This window comes from Brachyhypopomus gauderio, chromosome 1 (genome assembly GCF_052324685.1).
Source record: "Brachyhypopomus gauderio isolate BG-103 chromosome 1, BGAUD_0.2, whole genome shotgun sequence".
In the NCBI taxonomy this organism is placed as follows: Eukaryota; Metazoa; Chordata; class Actinopteri; order Gymnotiformes; family Hypopomidae; genus Brachyhypopomus; species Brachyhypopomus gauderio.
Window position 1 is genome coordinate 46,675,608 of NC_135211.1, and position 25,664 is coordinate 46,701,271.

Here is a 25,664-nt window from a genome sequence, read left to right on the forward strand (position 1 = left end):
ATTACTGACTGCTGCCGGTTTCCCTAAGAAGTGGCTTCACTTCATGTGCCAAAATCAGTGAGGAAGGGTGTCATACTTTTTAATTAAGGGGAGGGTACATGACAGCCTAGGAAATACTTTTTATCTTTCAACAGTTCAAACATTTATTTATTATTTATTTTATGTATACTTTTTCAGCATTAGTGTATTTCTATTACTTTCATTGCACAAAAACTCATTTGGGAGAGATATGAAATATGACAACGTCAGCTTTACTGGGATATAAATGTCAGCATGATGAAGCTTCAATACATAAGTCCTGTTTCATATATGCAAAATAACTTTGAAGTGTAAACATTTGAAATCAGTTCTGATTTGTACCATGTTTGTATAATGTTGTATTTGCTGTCCTAACTGTACAACCCTACAACACAGCTGTGCTCGTTACATTTGCAGTCTGCTGTCGGAGCCAGTAGTGTAAGACAGAAAGCATTTGAAGTCAGTAAGTATTTAAATGTCAGAGTTTCACCTCAGATGACATTTCCTTGATCTCGTCTCTTCTCCTACTATTTCAAAAGAGAAATGTAACAAGTGTCTATAATTACTGCTGCAAAAAATGTGTTTAACAGACATTTACTTGAAATGGGAATGAAGGAGAAAACTTTCCTCTGTATCTCAGTTCATTTGAGGACCATTCAAATGTCATTATTTTACAGGCGCTGGGAAGAGCTCAAGAAAAGCTGTAGCTAGGATGTGAGGGTCCTGATCCATCTCTCCTTCCTTCTGATGACGTGTGGGATGTGAAGATTGAGGTTTGTGTTGGCCACTCCTCCCTTTTCATCATGTGGTTCTGAGAATGTGTTTGCTAGTCAGACTGTGGCACTGTGGGTGGGGGGAGATGACGACGCTGGTCGTTCAGGCGTCCTTACTTAACAGCTTGGGCAGCTGATCCCTGTTCTCACTGCTGAGAGCTGTTCTCCTAATGAGATCTCACACACACACACACACACACACACACACACACACACACACACACACACACACACACACACGTGCTCTCTCTCTCTCTCTCTCTCTCTCTCTCTCTTACACACATATCTAGACATTCACATGTCCAACTTCAACTTCATCCTCTTTGTAACATGCTATTACTTTATTATCATTTCATTAATAAACCGGGGGAAATTTCACTGTCTAATTATTCCGTATAAGATTTAGAACGTCTTCATTAAAATATGCAGCAGGTTGTTCCACACCAGCACAAGCAGTGTGTGTGTGTGTGTGTGTGTGTGTGTGTTGCCCACACGCAGCAATAGGCAAATGAGTCTGATGCTAAGGTATCCAGCAAAACAACATCACACTGTATTGCCTTTTCATCCAGTAGAATCTCTCCTGGGGACTATTGCAGAAAGCATCCTAGTAGGGCTGCACGATTAATCGTATTTTTATCGTTATCGCGATGTGAAGTTTCACGATAAACACATCGAAAGAGCCACGATAACTCCTTGAATAACAGCAAACTCAAATTGCGTTATCCTCGTCCAGCAATAGAGGGAGCTATTCGCGCTGCAGACTATGATCACGTGACGTAAGTAGGCAAGAGGCAGAGTGAGGCAGAGTTGCCAGGTTCGCGGTTTTCACGCCAAATTGGGCTTGTTTGAAAATCCAGCCGCGGGTAAAAATTCGGGGGCTGCGGGGTGCGGTTTTTTGGGCTACTTTTGAGTTGGGCTACTGCGGAAGTTACAAGTCAACACTAAGAATCGATACCGATATAATACTTAATTTGTCTCCAGTTCACACTCGCAACACCCCCTCCCCCCGCCGACAACTTACACTCGCAGATTTTGTGCGGAAAACTTTTGTAGGACCTGGCAACCCTGGAGTGGGGTGAACACGCTCATCAGACACGCGATTTGGTTTAAGCCTGGTTTACACTTGATGCGGCGCGAGGGTCCGGGAGGCGAAAATAACGTAATCGCGGTGGCTTCGCCCGTGTGCAATTGCCTCGCGCGCTGTCGATTCACGAGGTCGTGCACCTCTCGAATTTTGTAAGTTCGCGCGCGCCGCGTCTCGGCGCAATGAGAACAGTCATGTTTGCAGGGTTCATACACCTATACAAGGTGGAATTCAAGCACTTGTACGTCACTTTCAAGGTCCATTTCAATAATTCCCAGCACGTTATTGAATTAAATATTTATACATATACTCTAAATGATTCGAAATAATTCGCTTTATCACATTATTTAATGTTATTATTTATTTAAAGTTCGCGCGCGCCGCGTCTCGGCGCAATGAGAACAGTCATGTTTGCAGGGTTCATACACCTATACAAGGTGGAAATCAAGCACTTGTACGTCACTTTCAAGGTCCATTTCAATAATTCCCAGCACGTTATTGAATTAAATATTTATACATATACTCTAAATGATTCGAAATAATTCGCTTTTTTATCACATTATTTAATGGATATTTATTTTCAAAACGCCCAATCTTAACGTCTTCACGTTCTCTCATGTTTCGTCCTGGAATTACAAAAGGCTCGTATTTGTTAACATAATACAAGAGAATTATTCAGTCAGACAGATATTTGTTGTGAAACGAAGTAGTTACAATTTCAAGCCTTTTCAAATACTTTAGCCTAAATTCCAGCACTTTTCAAACCTGAAACACAAAGCAACATTAAAATTGGTCAGGTAAAAGTTCATTCCCCTGTATTTGAGGGGTGTTTTTTTTTTATACTACTAGGCCTACATATCGTTTCGGACAACACTGCAAAGAATGTGACACGGCAAGATTAAACGCTTCCGCCGTTCGCGGAGGTTAACGAGGTGTGCGGAGTCGCTCACTCGTGAAAGTATAAACCTAGATTGAATCTATTGTTGAATAAACCTGCAAAATATTTGGAATTATTCTGGATTCATTACACAGTAAAAAACAAAACAAATTAACGTGCTGCTGTTCAGAGAGACACTACATTTCTGTATTTTAATCTTAATTTATCGTGGTTCACATCGATATCGGGATATCCAACAATGTTATCGCACATCGCAATTCTAGTCCATATCGTGCACCCCTACATCCTAGCATAAAATCCTGCCTGATGAATACCTTGGAATAATTTTACCAGGCTTAAGACACTGGAAGGTCTTTGAAGCTTCATAAGTCTTGTAAAACAACAACATTAAGTCTGTAGACAGACCAGAAACAAAAGGTTTCTTTAAACCATCTCTTATCACGCTAAAATCATACTGTTTTCTATACCTGCTATACCGCACTGCTGTCAGAGATCTAGTGCTTAATACAGCGAGGCCTTCATAATACCAACCTTCTTGCTGTCAGGTTGTCATGCTAATACATGACATCTGGTTGCAATGTCTGCAAGTGAACTGATAGGTTTCCTTTTTTATACCAAAAATGACTTCGCTATAGTGTTAAAGCTCTAAAGGGGTTTAACTGTAACACGTCTCTACATAACAGCACAAGCCAGAGTATTTGACAAAAATTGACAGGTGTGAACCGTGTTTTCTCAGCCATTTGTTTCTTCTCTGCTGAATCAATTGTAGTATTGATACCTACGGTGGCTGCAGACAGCCCGCTTCCTTCACACTGTCTGTCCCGACAACGCGTACGCATTACGAACCCATTCCGGGCGAATCCTGGTCCATTCTGCCACAGTCTGTCGCGGGCGGCTCCGACTCACCGCTGCCCGTATCGATCCGCTCATCAACGGAGCCACATCACTGTGGATATTCGCTTCACGGTCTCCAGGCGAAAGAGACAGACATATAGCTATGGAGAAATTGGATTTCTGCGTTGCACACCATAATGCGCGAGTTATACAATGGCTTCCGAGCAATAGAAAAACCCGTCCACTTTTCCCGCTCTCGCAGCACCGCGCAGTACAGTGTGTTGGGTCTCCATTAGCCAGTGTGGGATGTGCGGTGCCTGCAGTCCATTGTTGCCATATGTTTAATTTATTTACTTTGAAACTTCATTTAATATTGTTTTGTAGTATTATTATACAGTAAGTTGTACTCAGGGAGAGGTTAGAGGAAGAAGGGGAGAAACTAAATAAGAGAGAGAGAGAGAGAGAGAGAGAGAGAGATGTATCCCAGAGTACTTTGAAGGTAACCCCTCTCGGTTTTTCTATACTGATGGTGAGGATGAGACAGATGACAGTGGTTTGGTATTCCACACAGGCGGACTAATCACGAATAGCACACTGCAGGGAGCATGGACGTAGTTTTGATTTCATAAGTGGGGGGGACACAACCTGGGGTGGCGAACTATTGAGCGGGGGGGGGGGGGGGGGGGGGGGGGGGGGGGGGGTTGAATGAAAATTGTTGAGCGCTGTGAACAAAAATTGTTGAGCGGGGGGGGGGGGGGGGGAGCTCGGAGCTGCATGATCCTAGTGCTAGATTTGTCGCTATTTGGATATTGTTTTTTTAACCGTTAAAAAGTGGGGGGGACATGACTTCGTCGCTACTTAAATATTTGGTTTTAACTGTAAAAACTGGGGGGGACCAAAACCGGCTTTTGAAAAAGTGGGGGGGACATGTCCCCCCCGTCCCCCCCCAAAACTACGTCCGTGGCAGGGAGAACGTTGCAGACATACATGCAGAAAACCTCCTGTGTTAGAGAGCTACAACAGCAACTCTTCTCCACTGCATGGCTGATGTGGATGAGTGTGGATCTGTACATCTGAGGCTCTCAGAACACCTGTTCTCTCTCCTGCAGGCAGCACACACCTAATTACACGTACTGTCTGCTCCAGTGCTGTTTGTCAGAGGATTGCAGCACGAATTCAGCACCGAATGTCGAACTGCTGCAAAGATACTTTGTTATGCAGGTCATATTATTTCAGCTTCTTGATAACAGGCTGCATGCTCAGTTTTCATGGCCATCAACCATGTTTATATTAATAATGAATGAACCAAACACCAAGCTGATGTTAACCGTGAAATAATATTACGATGCCTTTGGGGCTCTGATTTAGTGCTTTGTTTTGTCTGATTCCACACAAGCCAACTCACCAGCTAATTATCCAGCACCCTGTGAGTGAGATGAGGTATGTGTGTGTGAGTGGGGCAGACCTGAGCCTGTGCTGTGCTGGGCTGAGCAGGCCAGGGAATAGCAGTAACATCTTTACTGCGGTGTTAACATTTTAATGCACCCACTGTCCTCTTTGGACAATATCTGTATACCTGCCGCTAAAACAGAATGGGTTGTTAATAGACAGTTTCATCTATGAATTCTTTAGTACCTCACTGGAGAAAGTTGAATCTTGTAGCATGCGAGGGGGACTTGTGCACAATGGAACAGCCTTTTATCAACTTTACATTTTAATTTCGGCATTTTGAGAAATTCCATCCTCGCTTTATGGGATGAGTCATCAATAATTAATTTCAGGAATAAAAATAAACATGATTGTGAGCTCTGTAGACGCTCAATATGAGTTTACGACATGTGGTCAGCGCTGGAGTTTTCACATCTCTCTTCTAAATGGGTGTGAAGTGTAAGGTGCCTCCTGCACACAGTCCCTCCACGAGCTGCTGCGCTGTTGCAGAAGAAAGTTACAGTCTGGGCTGCTCAAGTGTGGAGACACTGCAGAACTGCTGTGTCTGTGGGAGAGGGCAAAGCAAGAGCTAATGGGTGTGTGTTTGTGTATTTGTGTGTGTGTGTGAACTAGTGTGTGTGTGTTTGTGTATATGTTAGAGAGAGAGTAAGGAATAAATGCTAGACAGTCCTCACACACGTACACACACAAAGTGAGAGTATATTTCAGCTCATGCAGGGCCTCTGTCTTCTTATATCCTAACACCTTATTTCTGAGCTTCGCTTCACACACACACACACACACACACACACACACACACACACACACACACACACACACACACACACACACACACACACACAATTTTTACAGCCCACCATAGTCACAGGGCAGGAACACTGACTGTTGTTACTGGTCTTCCACTGTTAGTTCATTGTCATGCTGGAGTTGTAAGTGCACGCTCATTAAAGATCATTCTTCCTCCTCCGCGTTTGTGGAGCTCTTCCACACGTCTTCCACATCCTTCATGCTCTGCTTTGCATTAGACTGTAGGTGTTCAATTTAACCAAAAACCAGTACAGATCAGCTCTTTCTTTCCAGAGAGTTTTTTTAATGTATGTTTTTTTAGATGTTATAGTTCTGTTAGTCTGTTTGTTTACTGTATATTTTATATTAAGTCACTGCAAATCTCCTGTCACAGTGTATTTATAGTATTAGCCTATCATGTATGTGAAAATGTACACAGTGAATTACCAGTTTATAAGTTTATACAGGGAGTTGTTCACGTTTAGGCTTTTATATTGTAATTATTTTTATAGGCTACATAGGCATTTTATAAGATAGATGACAAACTAAACAGTTAAGCAAAATCTTTAATACCAGACACACACACACACACACACACACACACACACACACACACACACACACACACACACACACACACACACACACACCAGAGCTGCACACATCTACACCCACCCACCCTTCCCACCCTGACACACATACACACACTCCAAAGTTTCCATTGGAGCACACACACATGCACACACACACACACACACATACGCGCACACACACACGCATGCGCACACGCCTACACGCACACACACATGCACATTCTCCATTCACACTGCATCAAATCTTCTTCTGTCTACCATTAACGGCCATATTCACTTTAACCAATCATCACATCTTCATGACTTGTGCTCTCTTGTTTTATTTTCACAGCATCTGATGCTTCTCTCCCCCATGGACTTCACTGGCTTTACTCCTCCATGGTCCATACAAATGATTCCTGGCACGTGTGAGTGGTTGGTGAATGTATGTTAGACTATATGTGCAAGACATGCATCTCCTCGTCGGTGTGTGTGTGAGTGTGTGTGTGTGTGTTTCTGGAATATCAACAGTTCTTCTGGACTGCGTAATACCTACACACCAAATCCTGGCCTCTTCTGTGCTTTCTAATGACATGTGAGTTCAGGGTGTGTTGTCCTTGTGATCCTGTGTGTGTGTTAGCAGATAAGGTCATTGTGCAGAATTCAGAGTAGTTATCCTTCACGTATTTACTCAGTGCAGAATGCACTGTATGTCTCCATGGCAACTCCTCCTACTTTCACCTAAAAGCACATTCAGCTTTATTTTCTTACATTGTTTCTGTTTGCTGCTCTGGAAACACTTTTAAAAATTATCTCACGGCTGCACATATGCAATAAGGCTCATAAATAACTTATTTAACTTAACATGTTATTTATAAGAAATGTAGTGAATCATTAAACTTAGGATGTGTTAGGAAGGGTTAGTGTTTATGGCTTTTGTCTGTGTGTTACTGATTATTTTGACAAAAACCTTCACAAACACAGTCATTAATATAGAGAGGGGACCTGTGTATGTCTCTAGAATGTGGTGGGTTTTTTGTATAGTGTTGGCATTTCATGGATAATTCTGTGCTTTTATGGATAATTTTGGGATAATTTTAGATGCTCTGATCAGCATATATCAGCATATAGCTAACACATCCACAAACACAGCATATCCATAAATGTCTGAGCTGTAGACAATCAAAGTAATAAGAAGTAGATATTTTTATGGGGTTTAATGTGGTTTTATATACAATAATTCATTATATTAGAAAAGTGCACAAGGGCTGTTGGGTTTTGTATTGTTCTCAGATTACATAATTTAATAGAACGAGAGCTTGTAGTGGAGTGAGAGACATGTGCTCACCCAGGAGGTGTTGATAAGCAGCTGACGAGCTGGATTAGGTGTGTTGAGGCAGGAAAACCTGGCCTGAAGGTGAACAGGTCTGCTGTAACACACTTGATTTACCTCAAGCTGGGTTTGTTCGTCAGCAGATGTGTTAAGTCTGTTAAGTCCCCTGTAGTACCACAGCTCACTGGGAAGACTACACATTCGATTTAGAGTAAATAAAATAGTCTGGCATAGCAGATAATCGATTCCTTTATGGAGATTCCAGATAATCGAGAAAGTGTCACATATTTGTTTAATCATTAAGTCATTTCATCCTGTTTTTTTGTTTTACTGCATTTCAAACAAGACTTTCATTTGCACTCAAACAGCGGTAGTCGTTCTGTGAAGTCAGTTTGGGGAATATGGTTAAAGGGTTTCTGAGCAACAAAAATGGAACATCAAAGCCCAATCATGAAAAAAAAACTCATATGCATAATTAAAACTGGCAGTGTGTCTGAAATAAGTGGGCTGCACTGTTTGTTTAGTTTTTTACAATTTATAGAAAGTAATGGTCTGTGTGTTATGACGACTTCATTTTTAGCTGTTGACGTAAACTGTGGTAAAATGTCAACTGGATTGTGTTTTTCTGCTCTTACTGGAAGCAGGTGCTTCTTGATGTGGTACTCTGCTCCTTCCAACAGTCTATCCTGCTCAGGCTAAACGCGTACCCTCTGCGTTAAGCTTCATGCGTGTGTTTTTTACAGGTCTTCGGCACTTAACATGTTCATATGATGTTCATTTTCAAGCGGGAGTCTGACGCACGGGGAACTAAATGTCCGTCAGACTGCTAGTTCACTGTGTTCTGATACTAGAGGATAGAGATCTGAGGACATTTTGAACTACTGCAAGACATTACCTGTACCAGCTGCATAATGGCACTTGTTGTTCTTTTGTGTGGGTGGGTTGTGCAAGAGACTACCATGACGTGGCATTTAAATGTGGGTGTTGAGCGCGACAGGATATTCTTCAGAGTTCTCCACGTAAAACTGACATGCCCTCAGCTGTTCCTCTCCTCGCTTATGAAACCCCGGGAACAGGGTGTCGAGAGCGGCTCTAACACCAGTATATCAGCGTCACTCTTATGGTTCTGTGGAGACGGGGCGTTAACCTTCGGTGAAGTCCGTGCTGTAGCTCTGGGAGAGGCGGAGCACATACTGAAGGCAATTACCTTAATGCATGTTGAAAACCACTTGCTTTTCCTACTAACTTTAGATTGTTCATTAACATGAATCATGACTGGCTGGCTGTGACAATTCTCAGAAAATACACTTTTATATACTCTCCGCCTCTCACTTTTTAACTTCTTTAATTCACTCCTTTGTTCTTTTTTTGACTGAAGAACAGTCATATTCTTCTCACAGACAAGTGTTCACCCTTCAAATCCTAACCCCTCTGGTCGAAAAATATGAAACCTTATTCTGATTGGGTTTAATTTTCACAGTGTGGTGGGTAGCTGCTTCTCTTCTGGACGAGCTCTCTCAGCAGCGTGACAGCTAAGAGGGGCGACTGGGATCTGTTGGTGTTGTGGTGTTCCTCTGGGCCGGGCCGACAGTGGCTGTCGGAGCCAGGCTAATCACACGCGGATCGACTGCAGCTGTTTCACGCGCTCTCCCAGCTGCCGTAGCCCCTGGTTGATCAGCATGGCAGCTGCGTGTGTCACCGCGAAGGCTAGCGTTGTGTTTGTGGGCGTGCTCACGTGTGGACTGTAGATGTGAACAGAAGTCCTGGAGCACTGCTGCACAATATGTATGCTTGGAGGCCCACTGTGTAAAATAAACAGCGATCAAATGGTGAATTCAGACAGGGCTTTGTATGGAGATGTGAAGAATCCACAGTACTAACACTTGAGACATATGTGCATATTAACATGTAGTGCCTGTGATTGGCTCTAATTTATTCTTTCTCGGACTCTTTCTTTTTGATTACGTAGACCAGACATGGTCTCTGGACATTTCTCTTCTCCCGGTTTTTCAACTTCAGCTGAGCAAAATGGGTCATGTTTTTCGCATGAGACCCAAACCATTCATCAAATGCACAGGCAGCTTTTATAATCTTTCACTGAATAGGAGTGCAGCTTTAAAAATCAGTGTCACTCTGTGATTTCTACTCACGGTGTACACATGGATTCAGTTCTGTGACAGATCATTATCTAAGAGACTTTGGACAGGTGCTTCAGTAGAAATCAGGCCATCCGTTAATCTGTATGTCCTAGAAATATATCAGTGGTCATTAAGTCCGGTTTTAGATGTATGTGGTGTGTGTTAATCTGTCTGGGCGAAGACAGTATTATGGTTCTGATCATCTGTAGGTTGATCAGACATTGTGTGTTGGGTTTTCTCCTGAGAAGAGATGTGAGATTGGGTTTTGTGGTTTCTCATCTGTGTGAGATCTCATAAGAGAATAAGAGAGGTAGGAAAAGAGAACTAATTTAGAGCTTTTGTTACACTATAGTCTCATCAGCTAATGCCTGAGTATACTATACTCTCTAATCAAAGTGTTTGATAAAAGCACTGTGAGAGTATAAAGTTTAGTCACAATGTCTCTTAAAGAGAAAATGAGGTCAGAGAAACGTTAACCTCTTGATATTATGATTTGATGTCAGTGAACTTTTTCTCTTTTTCTGAACGAATTCTCCATTATAATCCAAAACAGCTATCAGACACAAGTAAGATTTTTTTTTCCACTCTACTTTAACCCACTACTTTGAAAAAATATATATATTTTTTTCAATTAGCTGAATATTTTACATACCTGTATCTCTCACGAAAGACTTTAATGTCAGCTCTTGTACAGTATTTCTGTAGTGTGGTTGGAGGGCTATTGCTTTGACACATTCCTTTGGTTTTCTGAGTTTTGATTAGTTTTAAATAACCCATCTTGAACAATTTATGCAACCATGCATGTTCTTTGTGTGTGTGTGTTTGTGTAGGTGTGTGTGTCTGCACATGCCTGATTCATTGATTGATATTGTTGATTTCACTAGCTGGTTGGTGTGAGTCATAAAGCCACTGTGACCTTGCGATGGAGACACCCAGCTGCTGTGACTGCTGGCATGCTAACACACTCACATCTTGTTGTTATACAGCAAAGCCCGACTAGAAGCTAAAAGCTAACAAACAGCTGTCCGCTAGGGTGACTGCACACGGTGTCCATGTACCTCAAGAGTATTTCAGCTCAGACAGTATTTCAGCTCATTTTTATAGAGGCACAGCCTGTGCAAACATTTCTGATTTAACATATGACACCTAAGGTCATGTGGGCAGTTCCACGGTCAAGTTTGTATATGTTTACAGTAAATTTATAGTACATATTTAGCTGTTGTATTTGCAGAGCTCTGCTGTTGCACCCCATTATAAACTACAACATGAGTATTTGTGTCTCTGGTGTTTACAAACAATCCCCTTCCCATCTGTGCTTTGAAAAACACAACAGCGGTAATTCAAATGACTCAGGCTCATTTCTCTCGCCTGCTCTAGGGGCTAACTGATGAAGTTTCAAACCTCTCCTTCTCATTTCCACTGGGGCAGGAGGAACAAGTCTTATCTTTTAAACGAGGCACACCTATGTCAAACCCCATGGTTTTACTTGGCCGCAATCACCTGGATATTGATTGGGCCATCAGCTCATCTCCTCCGTGTGATTGCTTTGAAATCTTTCATTTATTTCCTGGTCATCAGACCGACCCTCAGCAGTAGCACAAAATGATTAGTGGTGAATATATGGAATAAGCACACTTCAAAGAGTACTTCTGCTGTCTTCAACTCATTGTTTATTTTTGTATATTTTTTGTTTGTTTGTTTTGACAGTGATTGCCGTGACATCCCGGGACCCCTCCCTTCGGGTGTGTGTATGCGTAGTCCACGTCCATATATGTACTTCCTGTGGGTGTGATTGTTTGCACCTGTCTCGTCAGTCTAATGTGTTACGTGCGGGGCTTGTTACGTGTTGAGTAAATATTGTGTGTGGTAGTCCTGTCCCGTGCTTGTCTTTGTGAGTCTACTACGTGTTAAGTGTTTGCCTACCGCTACTTGCCGTTGTCGGTTTCATTAAATGAACTACGTGTTTTGCATGATACTCATCTCTGCATCCTATCAAACCTCGCCCGTGACAAGTGCTTTTGTGAAGGTCTAATGTATTTATTACAAATGAATCTGTAGTGGAACAAGCCGCGTGTATGTTCCCATTTTCTCTGATAGGATGTGATGGTGTTATGCTAAATCATTGTATACAGAAAAGAATCCAATTCATTTTTTCCCCTAAAAGTATTAATTCAGCTCCCAAGGTATGTCACACGGAGGATATTCTGGCAGATAGAGATGGTTAGGACACATCTGAGGAAGTTTACTGAACACAAACGATAATAAAGCACACGAATGAGAAAATCGGCAAAAGACTGAAAAGATATGGAGAGTTATCGTATCGTCTTTATGCATACACTAAACTGAAGGAGTGTGTTCAATGGTGATTTGTGGGAAATATAACTCACCACAGACATTCAATTTTGTGGTGAGTTGGTGAAGCGAGTAAGAGGTTTGCTGGTGTCACAGGGCAGTAGATGATGGGGTGGAATGGGGCAGGATGGAAGCAGGTGAGAGAGGGGCGGGGTTATAATGGTTGAGGCTGAATTGGGCGGGGCAGAAGCGGGAGAGGCGGGGTTTGGCAGGCTTGTTCTCATTGTGCTTTCCATAAAGCTCTATAGAAACACAACACTTACAGTACGACACTGCTGACCCACACTGCCCTCTTTCTGTTTATCATCACGGTGGTGTGTGCTAGACAAATTACCATATTATTAATGACCCCAAGGAGAAATATAACAGCAAAGATTTTTACAGCTGAGCCGTGTATCTGAAGGATATAGAGTTTGGGTTGCAGTTGTGCCGTGTATGGGTATAGCTGATTAAACAGTTTCTGACTAGCAATGAAGGATAACAAATCCCTTTCCTCATTCTTGAGCAACACAACAAATTGTCTGGTGTGTTTTCTATTGAACTGTGAGCAATTAGCATTTGCTTCCAGCATTGTCAAGGCACTCAACAGAGTGCGAACAATTTGTGGATGTGTTTAACATTATTTAAAGCGACAGAATCAGTGTGCTGACATTATCCGCACATCAATAACAATCATAGCACACTGTCTAATTTATTCATCGCTTTACTCATTGCGCACCAGCCACAATCTTTTTTCGCGTAGCTTGTTTGTTTTTGCACACACTACGTAATTCATGCTGTGCTCTGTCTGGTTTTCCACACTGGTTGTTTCAGGCACTTCATGTGAGGTTTTGCAGTTTGGGTATGTGTGACTGGTACTCTCTGATTATTTGCCATTCGCTTTGCTATTTAGCTATTTATCTGTCTCTCTGTGTATCGCAGTATATTCATATATAGCAGTATAAAATGCTACAAACAAATAATCAATACACAGTCTACCTGTTTGTGCTTTATAACTTTATATTATTGTATTTTATATTGTCCTTATATTTAAGTGCATACACGAGCCAGGAAACGGTTCACATACAAAGGGCTGAGCATAGCTGATGGGGTGTGTGGGGTCTCCCACCGAGGAGTCCCGTGACCTCAACACAAGGCAGAAATGTTTTAATAAATGTCTAAAACCAGATCTGCAATCTGATCAGCTTTCTGTTTGCTCTGGTCCTCACGTTTTATTAAGGCTGTAATTACATTATAAGTCACGGTATGTCAAACCTGGTGAATATTCCTCAGGCCCTTCGGCAAATGCTGCTTTCACAACTTAATTAAGACCTATCTCAGAGTCCCTTGATGATTTAATTACCCCAGCCATTTGCTTGGTGTGATACGATTTATATTTTTAGCACATGAAGAACACCAAATGAAGGCTTTGCTTTGCCCTACAGTTATGTAATCGATGTAGAATATTACAAAGAATTTGGTTGTGTGATTCCCACCAAATCTTGAGACGGCAAGACTAAAAGAGCAGTTGAGCTAGTTGAGTTTTCTCTGTAGTGGATGAATGGATTTTAACGCTTGCAGACACCAGCCTTGCCAGACGCACCCACGCTAATGTTCCTCATTTAACACGCCTTTTGTTTTGCTCTTAGAGCGAAGTATAGCCTGCTGAAGGGAAGTGAAAGGAAAGTTAAAAGTATGACTCATAGTTTTTGAAACTTAAAAAAGGTTCTGTGTCTGTAGGATATTGAGGGGGGGCAGCTGAACAGAAGACACAGAGTAAACACTGCATGTACCATGTCTGTCACCGTGAGCTGTAACTCTCTTTGTCCCCCCACTTGTTGCCTTTTTTCACGGGCTGACAAAGCTCAGGAGGTGTGTGTGTGTGTGTGTGTGTGTGTGTGTGTGTGTGTGTGTGTGGTGTGTGTGTGTGTGTGTGTGTGTGTGTGGTGTGTGTGTGTGTGTGTGTGTGTGTGTGTGGTGTGTGTGTGGTGTGTGTGTGGTGTGTGTGTGTGTGTGGTGTGTGTGTGTGTGTGTGTGTGTGGTGTGTGTGTGTGGTGTGTTCTGGAATAGAGTGCTTCCTTCTTCACTCTCTTCCTGTCGCCCCCTCATGTCCCCCCACACGGTTTTATCCTGCACTGACAGTGCTGAGTGGGGGGGTTGTGAGGGTGGTTATGACTCTGTAGTCTGCTCCATCCTCTGTCAATCTTTTCGTGGCAGGCGAAGACATTGGCTGCTGTAGCTAACATTAACTATCCCACAACAGCAGGGGAGGGGCCATCTTTCTGCTCCCCCCGAACTTAACTGACTTACTGACTTTAAGATGTACTGACTTTATAAAGTACATTTAAACACCCGAAGCACATTTTATCAGCATTTAAAAAAGGCATTTTAACTTCTTTCTGTGTTTGTACGACTATGACACAATCGAGTGCCAAAGTTAACAGTGTTTTCCTGCTCCAAGCCCATTTGTTTGCAGTTATGAATATGTTTATATATTTAAAACATTGTTTATTAACATATTAATACTTATTCCTCAGCTACGTCCCAATCCCCTCCTAAGGTTAGATGTTTTGATGCTCATCAGAACTCTAACCCATGCTGGTGTAGAAGTGTTAAGCACAGCAAGAGACGTGTGTGTGAGGAACCCTGCAGTAGCGTTTGCTTTAACAGCAACACAGTATAGCATGAACTTCACCAGGTAACAACCTTATGCAGACCTGAGATGAGCTTTTCTCTAGAACACCATTATGCAGATCTGAAATCAGCTTCGCTGGATGACCCTCATGTGCAAATCTGAGATCAGTTTCACTGGATCATAGGAGCCAGACACCCACTGTATAACTGATCTGAGATCAGTTTCACTATTTTCCTGAGCTGCAGAAGCAAAAGTAGGATCAGTATGAGATACTCGGCTCCCGGCAGCTCTGTTGTGTGTCAGAATGCAAAGGCCTGCCACCCGGCTCTGTGTCTGCACTCTTTAATGGTCTCTGTGAGTGACGGGTTTTTAAAGCTTTGTGGATAGCAGTGTGGCATGTGGTTCCTGCCTCCTTAGTGCATGGTGTGTTTGGACTCAGTGGGGCAGTTCGATGGCCGTTCTGCCTCCACCAATTCTGTTGTGTTTCTCATTGAGGTGAAGGCGGCTGTAGCTTCATATTGTTCTCTTTGAAGCCAATGCAATCTATGTCCACAGTACCGTCCACAGTGACGTAAAAGGAAACTCCTCCATTAACACAACATGCCCAAGCACAAGAAACATCAGGAGAACCACGAGAAGTGGAGTGCTTGCTAACTTGTTGTCCAGGTCCATCTGGGTCTGATCTCCAGTGAAGCTCTCCGTCCACCATGGTAGATCCACAACTACGGCAGCATTCAACAGTGTGATTCAACCCACCCGTCACCAGCCAGCAATAGCTGCTAAAGCTCTGTTAATCTCTCTCTCTCCCACTCTCTCTCTGTGTCTGTCTGTTTCTCATTCTCTTGCTCGCTCTTTTTCTCTTTCTCCATTGTTTTCTCTCATTGTCTCTCTGTTTCCGTCTCTCTTGCGTTAGTCATACTCCTTATCTTCATCTCTCAGACAGACAGCTGTGTGTGAGGAGCCTCTACATGACACCGGGCTCCACATTTAATTAACGTTCAACTGGAAAATGAGCATTTGGAGAACTAGAGAAGACAAGGGCAGGGAGACTCTGGGTTATATGTAAGGCAGGTTGTGTGTTGCGCTGGGGGCTATTTCTAGATTGCGGTTGTGTGCGTTAAGGATTGTGTTGGGGTTATATATAAAGTGTAGCTGTGAATTGGGATTGTGTACATTGTGTGGTTGTGTGTGTTTTAATTGTGGGGACAGTGCTGATGGTCGAGGGTGAGTCATTGTTGAGATGGTTTATTACGGAGTTGCTAAAAGCTTGAGAGAGCAGAGGGTTCACAGACAGCAAAAGAGCAAACCCACCTAAACACTGCCTTAGTGGAATACTAAAGAGAGGACTCCGCATTGCAGCTCATTATGGACATTAAAACACTGTAGACACACTGATTCACTGATGAATTGGAAACAAAAGCCTTTTATGTGGAGGTCCGGACTGTAATGTGCGCAGCAAACAGCTTACGCCGAACGTGGTATTTGCCCTGCTCTGAATCTGGATTCAGCCATATTTTAGAGAAAATACATTTCAGAGTTTGAAACTTCTCTATATTATGGACGTTTGTTAGAAATTTTGTTTCACCAACAAAATATAGTGTTGTTTATTCTGAGGAAACCCAAAATGGTAATAGCTTTCTTGCTAATGCATGTTGCAGTGAGCAGGGCTACCAGCAGAGGCTGTAGAGAGCTCCATACTTGAAGTACTGCGTTTCCTCCTAGCACACATGTAAGGTTTCCTGTGGCATGAAATAGATCTATGTTGCAGCACAGTTTGGTTATTTTCTGTTGGCCAGATACCAGGTGGCATGAACAACCTCCCTCCATTTTCTGTTTTCTATTTTCAATCAAATAATGAAGAATGAATAATGAATCTTCCAGTGGTGTCTGACGTGGGGGATCCCCATGACTGATGGGTCTGTAGATCACCTGGTGTTGGGAGAGGTAGGTTTCTCACTGAGATACAAGGAGTGTAGACAGTGTTGGTCACAGGGAGAGAGGCCGAGCTCCGACTCAGAAAAGAGAGACTAATGGCGGGAGGTTCAGGTCCTTCTCTGTGGAAAGGTCGTCATTTGGAGGCTGTGAATGAACGGAGAACCAGAGGTGTGATATGGAAGGCTTCCCTGCCCCTTTCAGCTCCACCTGGTATCCATGCATATTTTAAAAGCACCGGTGAGAGACAGAGAGAGAGAGAGAGAGAGAGAGAGAGAGAGAGAGAGTATGGTGAGGTAAGACACCTGGGGGACAAGCTAAGAATGAGTGATGAAGCTATAGAAAAAGTGTATGTGTGTGTGTGTGTGTGTGTGTGTGGGGAGTCGGGGGTGGGGACCGGTGTGATGTACAGAGATGATGGAGGGAGAGACAGAGAGGGAGAGAGGCAGGGGAGGTTTAAAGGAGGTCTGCAATGCCCCCGTCAGGAGGGTCTGATGGGAGATTGTGTTTTTCATCTCTGTAGGAGAATCCCTGGAGTCCAGACAGGCTGACATCCTCTCAGCCCTCCCTGGGCACCTCAACTCGTCCCGTGACGCAGGCTGTCCTCGCCTCTCTTCCGCTCCTCTCTGAACGTGATGAGACTGCGCACTGTCACAAGGTCATTTCACAGAGCACACGCAGGCAGCTTCGTCTGGAAGGTGAGACGCCCCCACAGAGACCAGTTTGTGGGGGGAGTAGAAGAGGTTACTGCACAGCATCAGTCTTACTCTCATACGTCTGTGTGTAACCCATGTTTGTGGGGCACACGGAGGGCAGATGCGCTGTGTCAGCACTGGCCCGTCCGACTGTGGACTCACCACACAGGGCCTTTGTGCTACGGTTAAATATTTGCTTTGCTAAAGAACCTTTCTGAAGGATTAAAGGGGAATGAAATATAAATGAATGAACATTCCAAAGAATGAAAATGACTGAGAGAAATTTACTGCACTCATAACTCAGTCGTCTCATTTTATTTTGTACGTCAGATCTGCTCATTCAAAGAACGGAGAACGAAATTAATTATGATTAATTAACTACTCTCCAAAGTAACGTAGATGATCAGAAGGAGGGGATTGGATTAATGTAAGATTGGTTTTCTCTGGCACATGAGGTCTAGTGCTGTATTCATATTGCAAACTATTACTCAACACATATCACTGTCTTTGGTTCAGGACTGGACTCACACTACGTCCAACTGCAATGTCAAATAAACGAGATGTACTTATGAAGTAACAATAGCATCTGGACATTCTAAACATAGATGTCTATTCCATAGATGTCTGTTCTGTTTCTAGAACAATGCAGAGAATTCTGGAACTGAGAAAATAGAGATGATGTCTGCTTGTGTATAAATGCTTTTCCGTTTTTTGGGTAAGAGGGTAATAGTTAAATATATATCCACGTATGTATATGTAGTTGTGTTCATCTAGAGGCAGTGACATACTCTTTCCTTTACAAATAATTCGGCATGTACGTGTTTTCTATACACTACTCTCACGAAATGTCCATCACACCATCAAACCACTTAAGAAATGTGTTTTCATTTGTTGTTTACATTTCTGCCTGGTCACAGCTAATTTTTTTTGAGTGTTTGTGATTGTACTGAGCTTCATGGCAAAGCATTCAAATCTCTCATCTCCACGTCACTTACTTCAGGTGCCTCTCATTACCAGCAAACATGCTTTGAAAAGCACTGAATTCTAAGAACATCTTTTCTTTCAGTTGCATCCTCTCTCTCTCTCTCCCTCTCCCTCTCTCTCTCATCTTAAAATGTTTTTTTAAACCCACCATGCTTTTTAAAGCCACAGGTCCATTATAGGAAAAAAAAATATGCTTTTAAAGTCAATCTGCATTTCTATGTTCCAACCTCATCAGTGCTGCAGGGACTCACGGCGTCCTCTGCAGAGCTCCGCCCACACGGCGTGACTGATGGGGTGGGCGTGTCCTGCAGGGACCGTGCTGCCCTGCTCTGCTGTTTTAGCCCAGCTCGTGTATTTGTCAACCCTCGCTGATGGCAGGATTCTGGTGGTTCTGAAGTAGCAGAAACAGTTCTTTGTGATAATTCCGCAATGCTCCACATTAATGGCTAGTTCTTTATGCATGTGATATAAAAAAACGATTTGGACCTTACTCATTTATTGATAAAGATGACAAAAATGTTAACATGACAGATGGTATTCACAAAGCGGCATTGACTTGCTTTTTCTGATCAAATATTTTGACTCCGTTTCTTTGTCTCTCGGATATCACACATACTAAACTCAAACACCCCAAAACTTTCTCGGCCAGTTAGCGAACTTCTGTCCACGTTCTGCAGGACGTGTCGGTCCGTTCGTCTTCCACTCTCGTGCACTGCCCATCAAACACACTTTCCCTCAGCACTCTCTTTACTCTCTGTGGGTGCAACATTTCAGCGGTGTGCTGGAGAATTCTCTCTGTGGTGCTGGGCGCTGTCTGAGACACAGGCTTCGGCCATCTATGATGTATGTCCTTTCCATTTTTAGAGAGGACGCTCACACTAGACCCCGACTTCTGAGATAGACACACAGAGCGAGAGCGCAACAAATACAAAAACAGATCGACAGATACAGAGAGTCAGGAGTAAGAATACAGAGAGAAAAAGATAGAGGGAGAGAGAGAGAAATCTGCATGTTTCATTTCATTAAATAATAACACGTCGACATGGTAATGGGATGTATATGACCGCTCCTATAGGTTCTATAGGCGTTTGGTGTTCCTCCAGGAACCTTCCTCACTACGCTCCCTATCTTCATACTGATGTGTTCATTAGAGCGTGCAGGAGGCTCGCTGCCCCTCACACACCCCCATTCCGCTCTGAAGAGCACCACGAGGAGGTGCCGTACCACTGCGCAGATCAAAGGGACCCAGCAGGCGTAGACGTCCTCCGCCAGCAGCACCACCGCCGCACACGCTACACACACCACACACACGCCACACACGTCACTCCAGCAGGCAGTGGGGCTTCTGGTTAAGGAAAGTTATCAACACCGCTCTCACATCACCGGACGAGGGAATCTCTGCGGGAATGCCGCTAAAATCAGAACCTGCTTTTTAGACTACAGGCAAATGATGACGCCAGTCAGGAGTCATGGAAACAGTGACAGCACTCCACATTTTGCACATGGGTTACTACTCATGTGCAAAACAAAAAAACAACAACAAAAAAAAACGTTCATAAGTTTTAACACAGTGTGAATCTGGCGCTAGATGGCTGGAGTTGCATGTAAGGAGCATTAATTTGTGTATTCTACAGTCTTTCTAAATAGTCTAAAAAGTCTCGCTACATAAAATGTTGCTAAATTGTGTTTGCAGCCCACCTACTTTGCAATTCTCTGTATTATTGATAAGTCTGGTTTACTTTGGGCCTCTGACTCAGAGCTCTTTAAAATAATACAGTATAATTAAAGGCCCCTGGTAACTGATGTGAAGGTGGAAGACTCCTGTCTTGACAGCAAATTAACTCTTATGGAGTATCGCAATTAGTCCATCTAAGCTGGTTGCTTCTGCCCTTGCCCCTGCTGCTTTAGTCAATACACACATCTGACTCCTGGGTGCCTACTGAAGTGTGATGCTAATAATAATTAGAGGATCTGCCTTATCTGCTGGGCGCTCTGGTGCCTACACACCTCTTCATCCTATAGTCGTTTTCGAGCAACAGGGCTTTTCTTCGCCCTTCGTTTACTGCTGCTGACGGCCGTGGAAAGGGCTTGACGGAAAAGCTCATTTCTGGCAGTGAAGCTAGTCTGCTAATCTCCTTCACGGCAAGTTCGAATTTACGTTTTTTTTTTTTTTTTTTTTACCTGCAAATTCGCCACGTTCACCAGGGCTTAGCTTGTGTACAGGAGAGGTAGTGGGATTTACACGCCTAGACGCTGCTCTTGTTTGTCTGTGTCTGATCTACGCCAGGTTTAGATCTCTATCTAATCTGTGTAGTCAGCTAGATCAGACTAGTCTCTTCATGACTACATAAATAATCTGAACCTGCTGGAAAACACTCAAAATCCCAGTAAACCCTACTAGCCCCAAAGGTCCTGAAAGCTCCATAAGCTTCCCAGTGTATTCACAAAAGCAGGTGCGTTTACTCCCAATGGAGAGGGTTCACATAACAGAAAGGTAGTCTCAGAGGGGTGGAGTTAGCTTACGTAGCTCGGTGCTGATTGGCTGGGATAAAAACACTGACGGGTGGTGTTAAGTAAAGGTCAGAGGGTAGATGTAAGCACACCGTGTGCAATAAATCTTCACATATATATCATATATCTAGACCTCACAGGTCTGGGCCGGTGTGTGTCTCACAGCCCCAGGCACTCGGGGAGGTGTAGAACCGCATGATTCAGCACATGGCCCGCAGCCTGGGTGCGCTGTGCTGTAAATGTCAGCACTCTGGAGTGAGCAGCGCCGGCTGATCCAGACCACACTGTGTACCGCGAGCTGCTCCACACAGCACTGGCACCCGCCACCATGTTTGCTAGTGTTCCCTGGTGATCACTGGCACGCTAAAGCAAATTTCAGGCAAAGGCGGATCGGCTTTTCCAACAACGGCCAGCGTCGACAACGGAGCTGGCACCTTTCTCGAGTTCTGCTGTGACCCAACCTGGATTAAGTACGGTTTCAGTTTCATCTGTAGTAATTCAATAATGTCACGCTGGAATCAAGGAGCCAGTCTGAGTGTGCAGGCCGAACAGTAAAACCCACCTCATTAGCTGTGTGGTGATTATATCTGAGGGCCTGGTCCACAGCCATGGCTCTGTTTGCGCAGGTGATAACAGAGCTGTAGACGAGAGCTTTTGTTCCCCCGTAGCGTTCCCCGTGAACACCTGGGGATCCATATTCATGAAGTGTCGTACTGGGCCATCTCCTCTTTTCAGCACACAGGTGCTGAGCTTGGAGCACGCTGTCTATCTGCCCAAGGAGAACATCCTTGACCACACACAGTCTGAAGGGCGGCGCAGATCCAAGAGGTATTTCCTGAGAAACAGTCCCATTTGTGTACATGGCCAATATGGTTTAGTGAAACCTTAAAACCCAAGCTTGAGCCCAGTGGGCGTAACCAGGGTGATATCACAGACATGTTGAACAGAAATGTCAGGCTGTCCCTACTGACAGCTGCAAACGCCTTTTTAGCAGTGCTGGTTTCTGGCTCAGAGAAGTACTGCATAGAGGGAAGCCATTCTGATCAGTGATGTACTCATATTAGAGTGCACAAGAGAGAACGAGAGAGACAAAGAGAGAGAAAAAGAGAGGTAGAGAGAGAGTAAGATGAATGTGGTGAATCAATACTGGGCTAATTTGTGCTGGACAGGCGTCATAAAAAACTAGGCCAGGTTCTGTAACTCAGTGTCTCAGAGCAGTAGAGTTTGGAAAACAGTAGTGCACGCTCACACTAGGCCAGCATTCATCAGCACACAAGTACCACTCACACACAAAGGCAACACATGCAAAAATCACTCACACTAGGCCAGAATTCATCAGCACACAAGTACCACTCACACACAAAGGCAACACATGCAAAAAGCTCTTCTCTCCAATAAAGCCCCTGTTCCTTTCTCTCATAAACGCACAAACAAACCACAGTTATGCAGTCAACAGTCCCCTTTGAGATTGGAAAACTTTTAGCGTTGAAATCTTAAATGTTCTTTTACACACATTCAGAATCATACCTTCCATACTTTCAGATGTATTTGTGCTCTTCTGAATGTAAGTTCTGTTCTTCTGCAGACGACCTGAACCAGAACAGCCATGCCGTGGTTGTAAAGTTTGAACTCATTATCGTGCCAGTCAGGCTCTCCCCAATCTCCCTGAATACACACACACACACACACACACACACACACACACACACACAGTCTCTCTCTCTCTGCTGAAGAGTGTGAGGGTTTTGGTTTTGACTGACAGGGCTTTGTCCGACAAGTCTTTTTTCCCTCACCTTTTTTGAGAACAGGAAATGTCACTTGCTCTTTAGTGGAATGAAACTGTTCTCCTTTATCTCACGGAGGCTTCAAAACTCACAGTCACAAAACGTGAGATGTTGTGCATCTATGACAGGAGGACCTACAGGTTTGACAGGAACAAACTGTCCTTGAAATTTCTAGAAAGATCTGTGGGCATCCCAAATGAACAGAATAATACCATAAGATACATTATAAACACCCAGTGCAGAATGCTTCAGAATTTTAGACTATGAGGTAACTTGCAGCTGTGATACTGATATGGTTTGCGAGTCTGAAGATATGGGATGGTGTTCTTCAGGTCGGGCCTGCTTTGTGTTATTGGGCTTTTAAGATTTATGTGGACCTTGAATCAGGGGAAGACTTTTTCTTTTAATATACACTTGCAGTGTTAGGGTGTCCGATATATTCATGCCAAAGCATCTTTTTTAATTTGCATGATTTGCAGGCCTGATTGGTTACCCTGTGGTCCATCATTTGATGGAAGAAAAAAAACCCTCCATAGTGAATAATAATGAAACATTGTAATAGATGGAGAGTGAATTTAAATATGTTGTGCTACTCTCTTCATTTCTCTCCTAATAACCACGTATGTTTATAAATGTCAAGCACATGTCTATATGTAAATGGGACACTTCCGTTAATGATGAAAAATGGTGTGTGCACTTATGTCTGAAGAGGGCCCTCATTACAGACCGGTATGCAATAACACAGTGCAGACAGGTAACAGTGAAGGAAGCAACAGGTCAGACACTGTGGACATAGAATAAAGCAAGATAAATTATATAAATTATAATACCAAAATCCAAATCTATTGTGCAAGAACAGAAGATGGATGGATGGATGGATGGACAGATGGACGAATGGAGGGATTGGATTGATGGATGGAGGAATGGAAGAAAGAGCACAGGAAGCTTGCATTGCATCGTTCTTTTTATTGTTAATGGTCACTAGGGAAATGAGAGATTCACTGAAGTGTAGAAGGCTTGTAGAGGGCGAGGAGCTGGTGTCAGACTCCCAAAGAGCAGCCCCACTGATTCAGTACTCAGCTCTCACTGATTCAGTACTCTGCTCTCACTGATTCAGTACTCGGCTCCCACTGATTCAGTACTCGGCTCCCACTGATTCAGTACTCGGCTCCCACTGATTCAGTACTCGGCTCCCACTGATTCAGTACTCGGCTCCCACTGATTCAGTACTCGGCTCCCACTGATTCAGTACTCAGCTCCCACTGATTCAGTACTCAGCTCCCACTCACACCAACTGCACAACTGCAGACCAGCATACAACAGCCTACTGCTGCAACAGGCTGACCACTCACGTCAAGGGCCCCTAAAAAAACATAATACTTGAATGTTCTTGTGATTAATTAGGCAAGGAGTGTCACAGTGCTGTACATTTCCAGAGTTTCACACTGTAGATATAAATGGGCCAGGTTTCCCAAAAGCATAGTAACTCAAAGACTATCTTTAAATGGTAGAGTGATCATTAGACTGAACTCTCTCTCTCTCATTTAAAAGGATCTTAACAGTGTGCTTTTGGGAACTGGGTTGTGACGTTTTTTAGACTGAACTGCATTTTTGCTAAGAACTGATTTCTTGTTTTACTGAAAAATAGGTGAATGAACCATTATGCTCTGTTGATTGATGGTGTGATTAAGAGTCATTTAGAGGATCTTCTTTCACCACCAGTTATATAAATACAATACAGTAGATACAAACATACACTGTCTACCACACAAAAGTGTTGTTGTATTAATAATCTGTGAAAGAAGAAGTCTTTGTCTCAGATCAGTTGCCGGAGCACAACTCAGTTAACATCTATCTTTATAAAGTTCAGAAATCCTTGAGCATCTATGTGCTTACTATCTCATGATGTAATGGATTTTGTGGTTGTATTTTTAACACAATTGTGGGGGGGGGGGGGGGTGTCTGATTTCAGAATAACATACACCATCACACATTAATGCACTTAGAGAGATCTCTCCCTCTAGTGGTCAGCTTGATATCTGCAGGATCTGGACCATGCCTTACAAAATTTTACAGTTGTTACTATAGCAATGAATAGTGCTTTCTTGAACGAGACCTTTGGTGAAGCCAACAGGCCTCAGCAGCAGGTGTGGGGGAGAGTTGAGAGAGCAGCATGGAGGACACCTCTCCATTACCACACCAGCTCACACGGTGGGTCAAGAACAGGTGATCAGCTTAAAAGACATTTTAATAGTGAGCGATCGGCAGCCGTCATAGGCTGAAAGACCTCTACTTCCACTGTGACATCACAGAACTGGGTGGAGTCAGTTGGTCATAGTCGATTGACATCACATCCCAGGGGGAGATTAGTGGGGGAGGGGGTCCACCGAGTTCATAGTACATTTGTGTACTTCACTACTGCTGTTACTCTAATAGATTGTAGAGATTTGTAAAGATACCATTTTTCTTCATCAAGTTCAGAGAAAGGTCGTTTTTTCTTACAAGCGCTTTAGGGAGAATGTGTTCTAAGGCAACTACATGTCTCCACACATCCTGTTTCTTAGAAACTTAGAACGCACATAAACAGGTGGGCCATCTTCACCAGTTTTCCAGAGTCTCTCAATGTGGCCAAGAGCCTCGCTAACAGTTACACTTGCGTCTGCGTAGCTGAAAAAAAATAAAACGCCCACGTTTCTTCAAAGTGCGGCATACAGTATCTGGTACTCTCCACAGCGCCCCAAACCCCGAGTCCAGAACAGCCAAACAAAGCAACGGTACTGAACTCGGCTTCCAGCTGCAGCATAGCAACAGCGCCGGCTGCTCTGCTCTGTCGGGGAAACGCCAGAGGCACTCGCCCGTGTAGCCATACTCCCTACTCCCTCCCCATACTCCCTCCCCCTACTCCCT

The 25,664-nt window shown here is 43.5% G+C and overlaps 1 protein-coding gene across 1 annotated transcript in view; it reads left to right on the forward strand.

Annotated features, from left to right (window-relative positions):
* LOC143508327 (uncharacterized) overlaps nt 1-25,664 on the forward strand; it is a 77,905-nt gene that overhangs the window by 29,519 nt on the left and 22,722 nt on the right. The window contains exon 4 of the mRNA XM_076996803.1: nt 17,307-17,481. Within this exon, the coding sequence (XP_076852918.1) occupies nt 17,307-17,481 (175 nt within the window). The remainder of the gene's footprint in view (nt 1-17,306; nt 17,482-25,664) is intronic.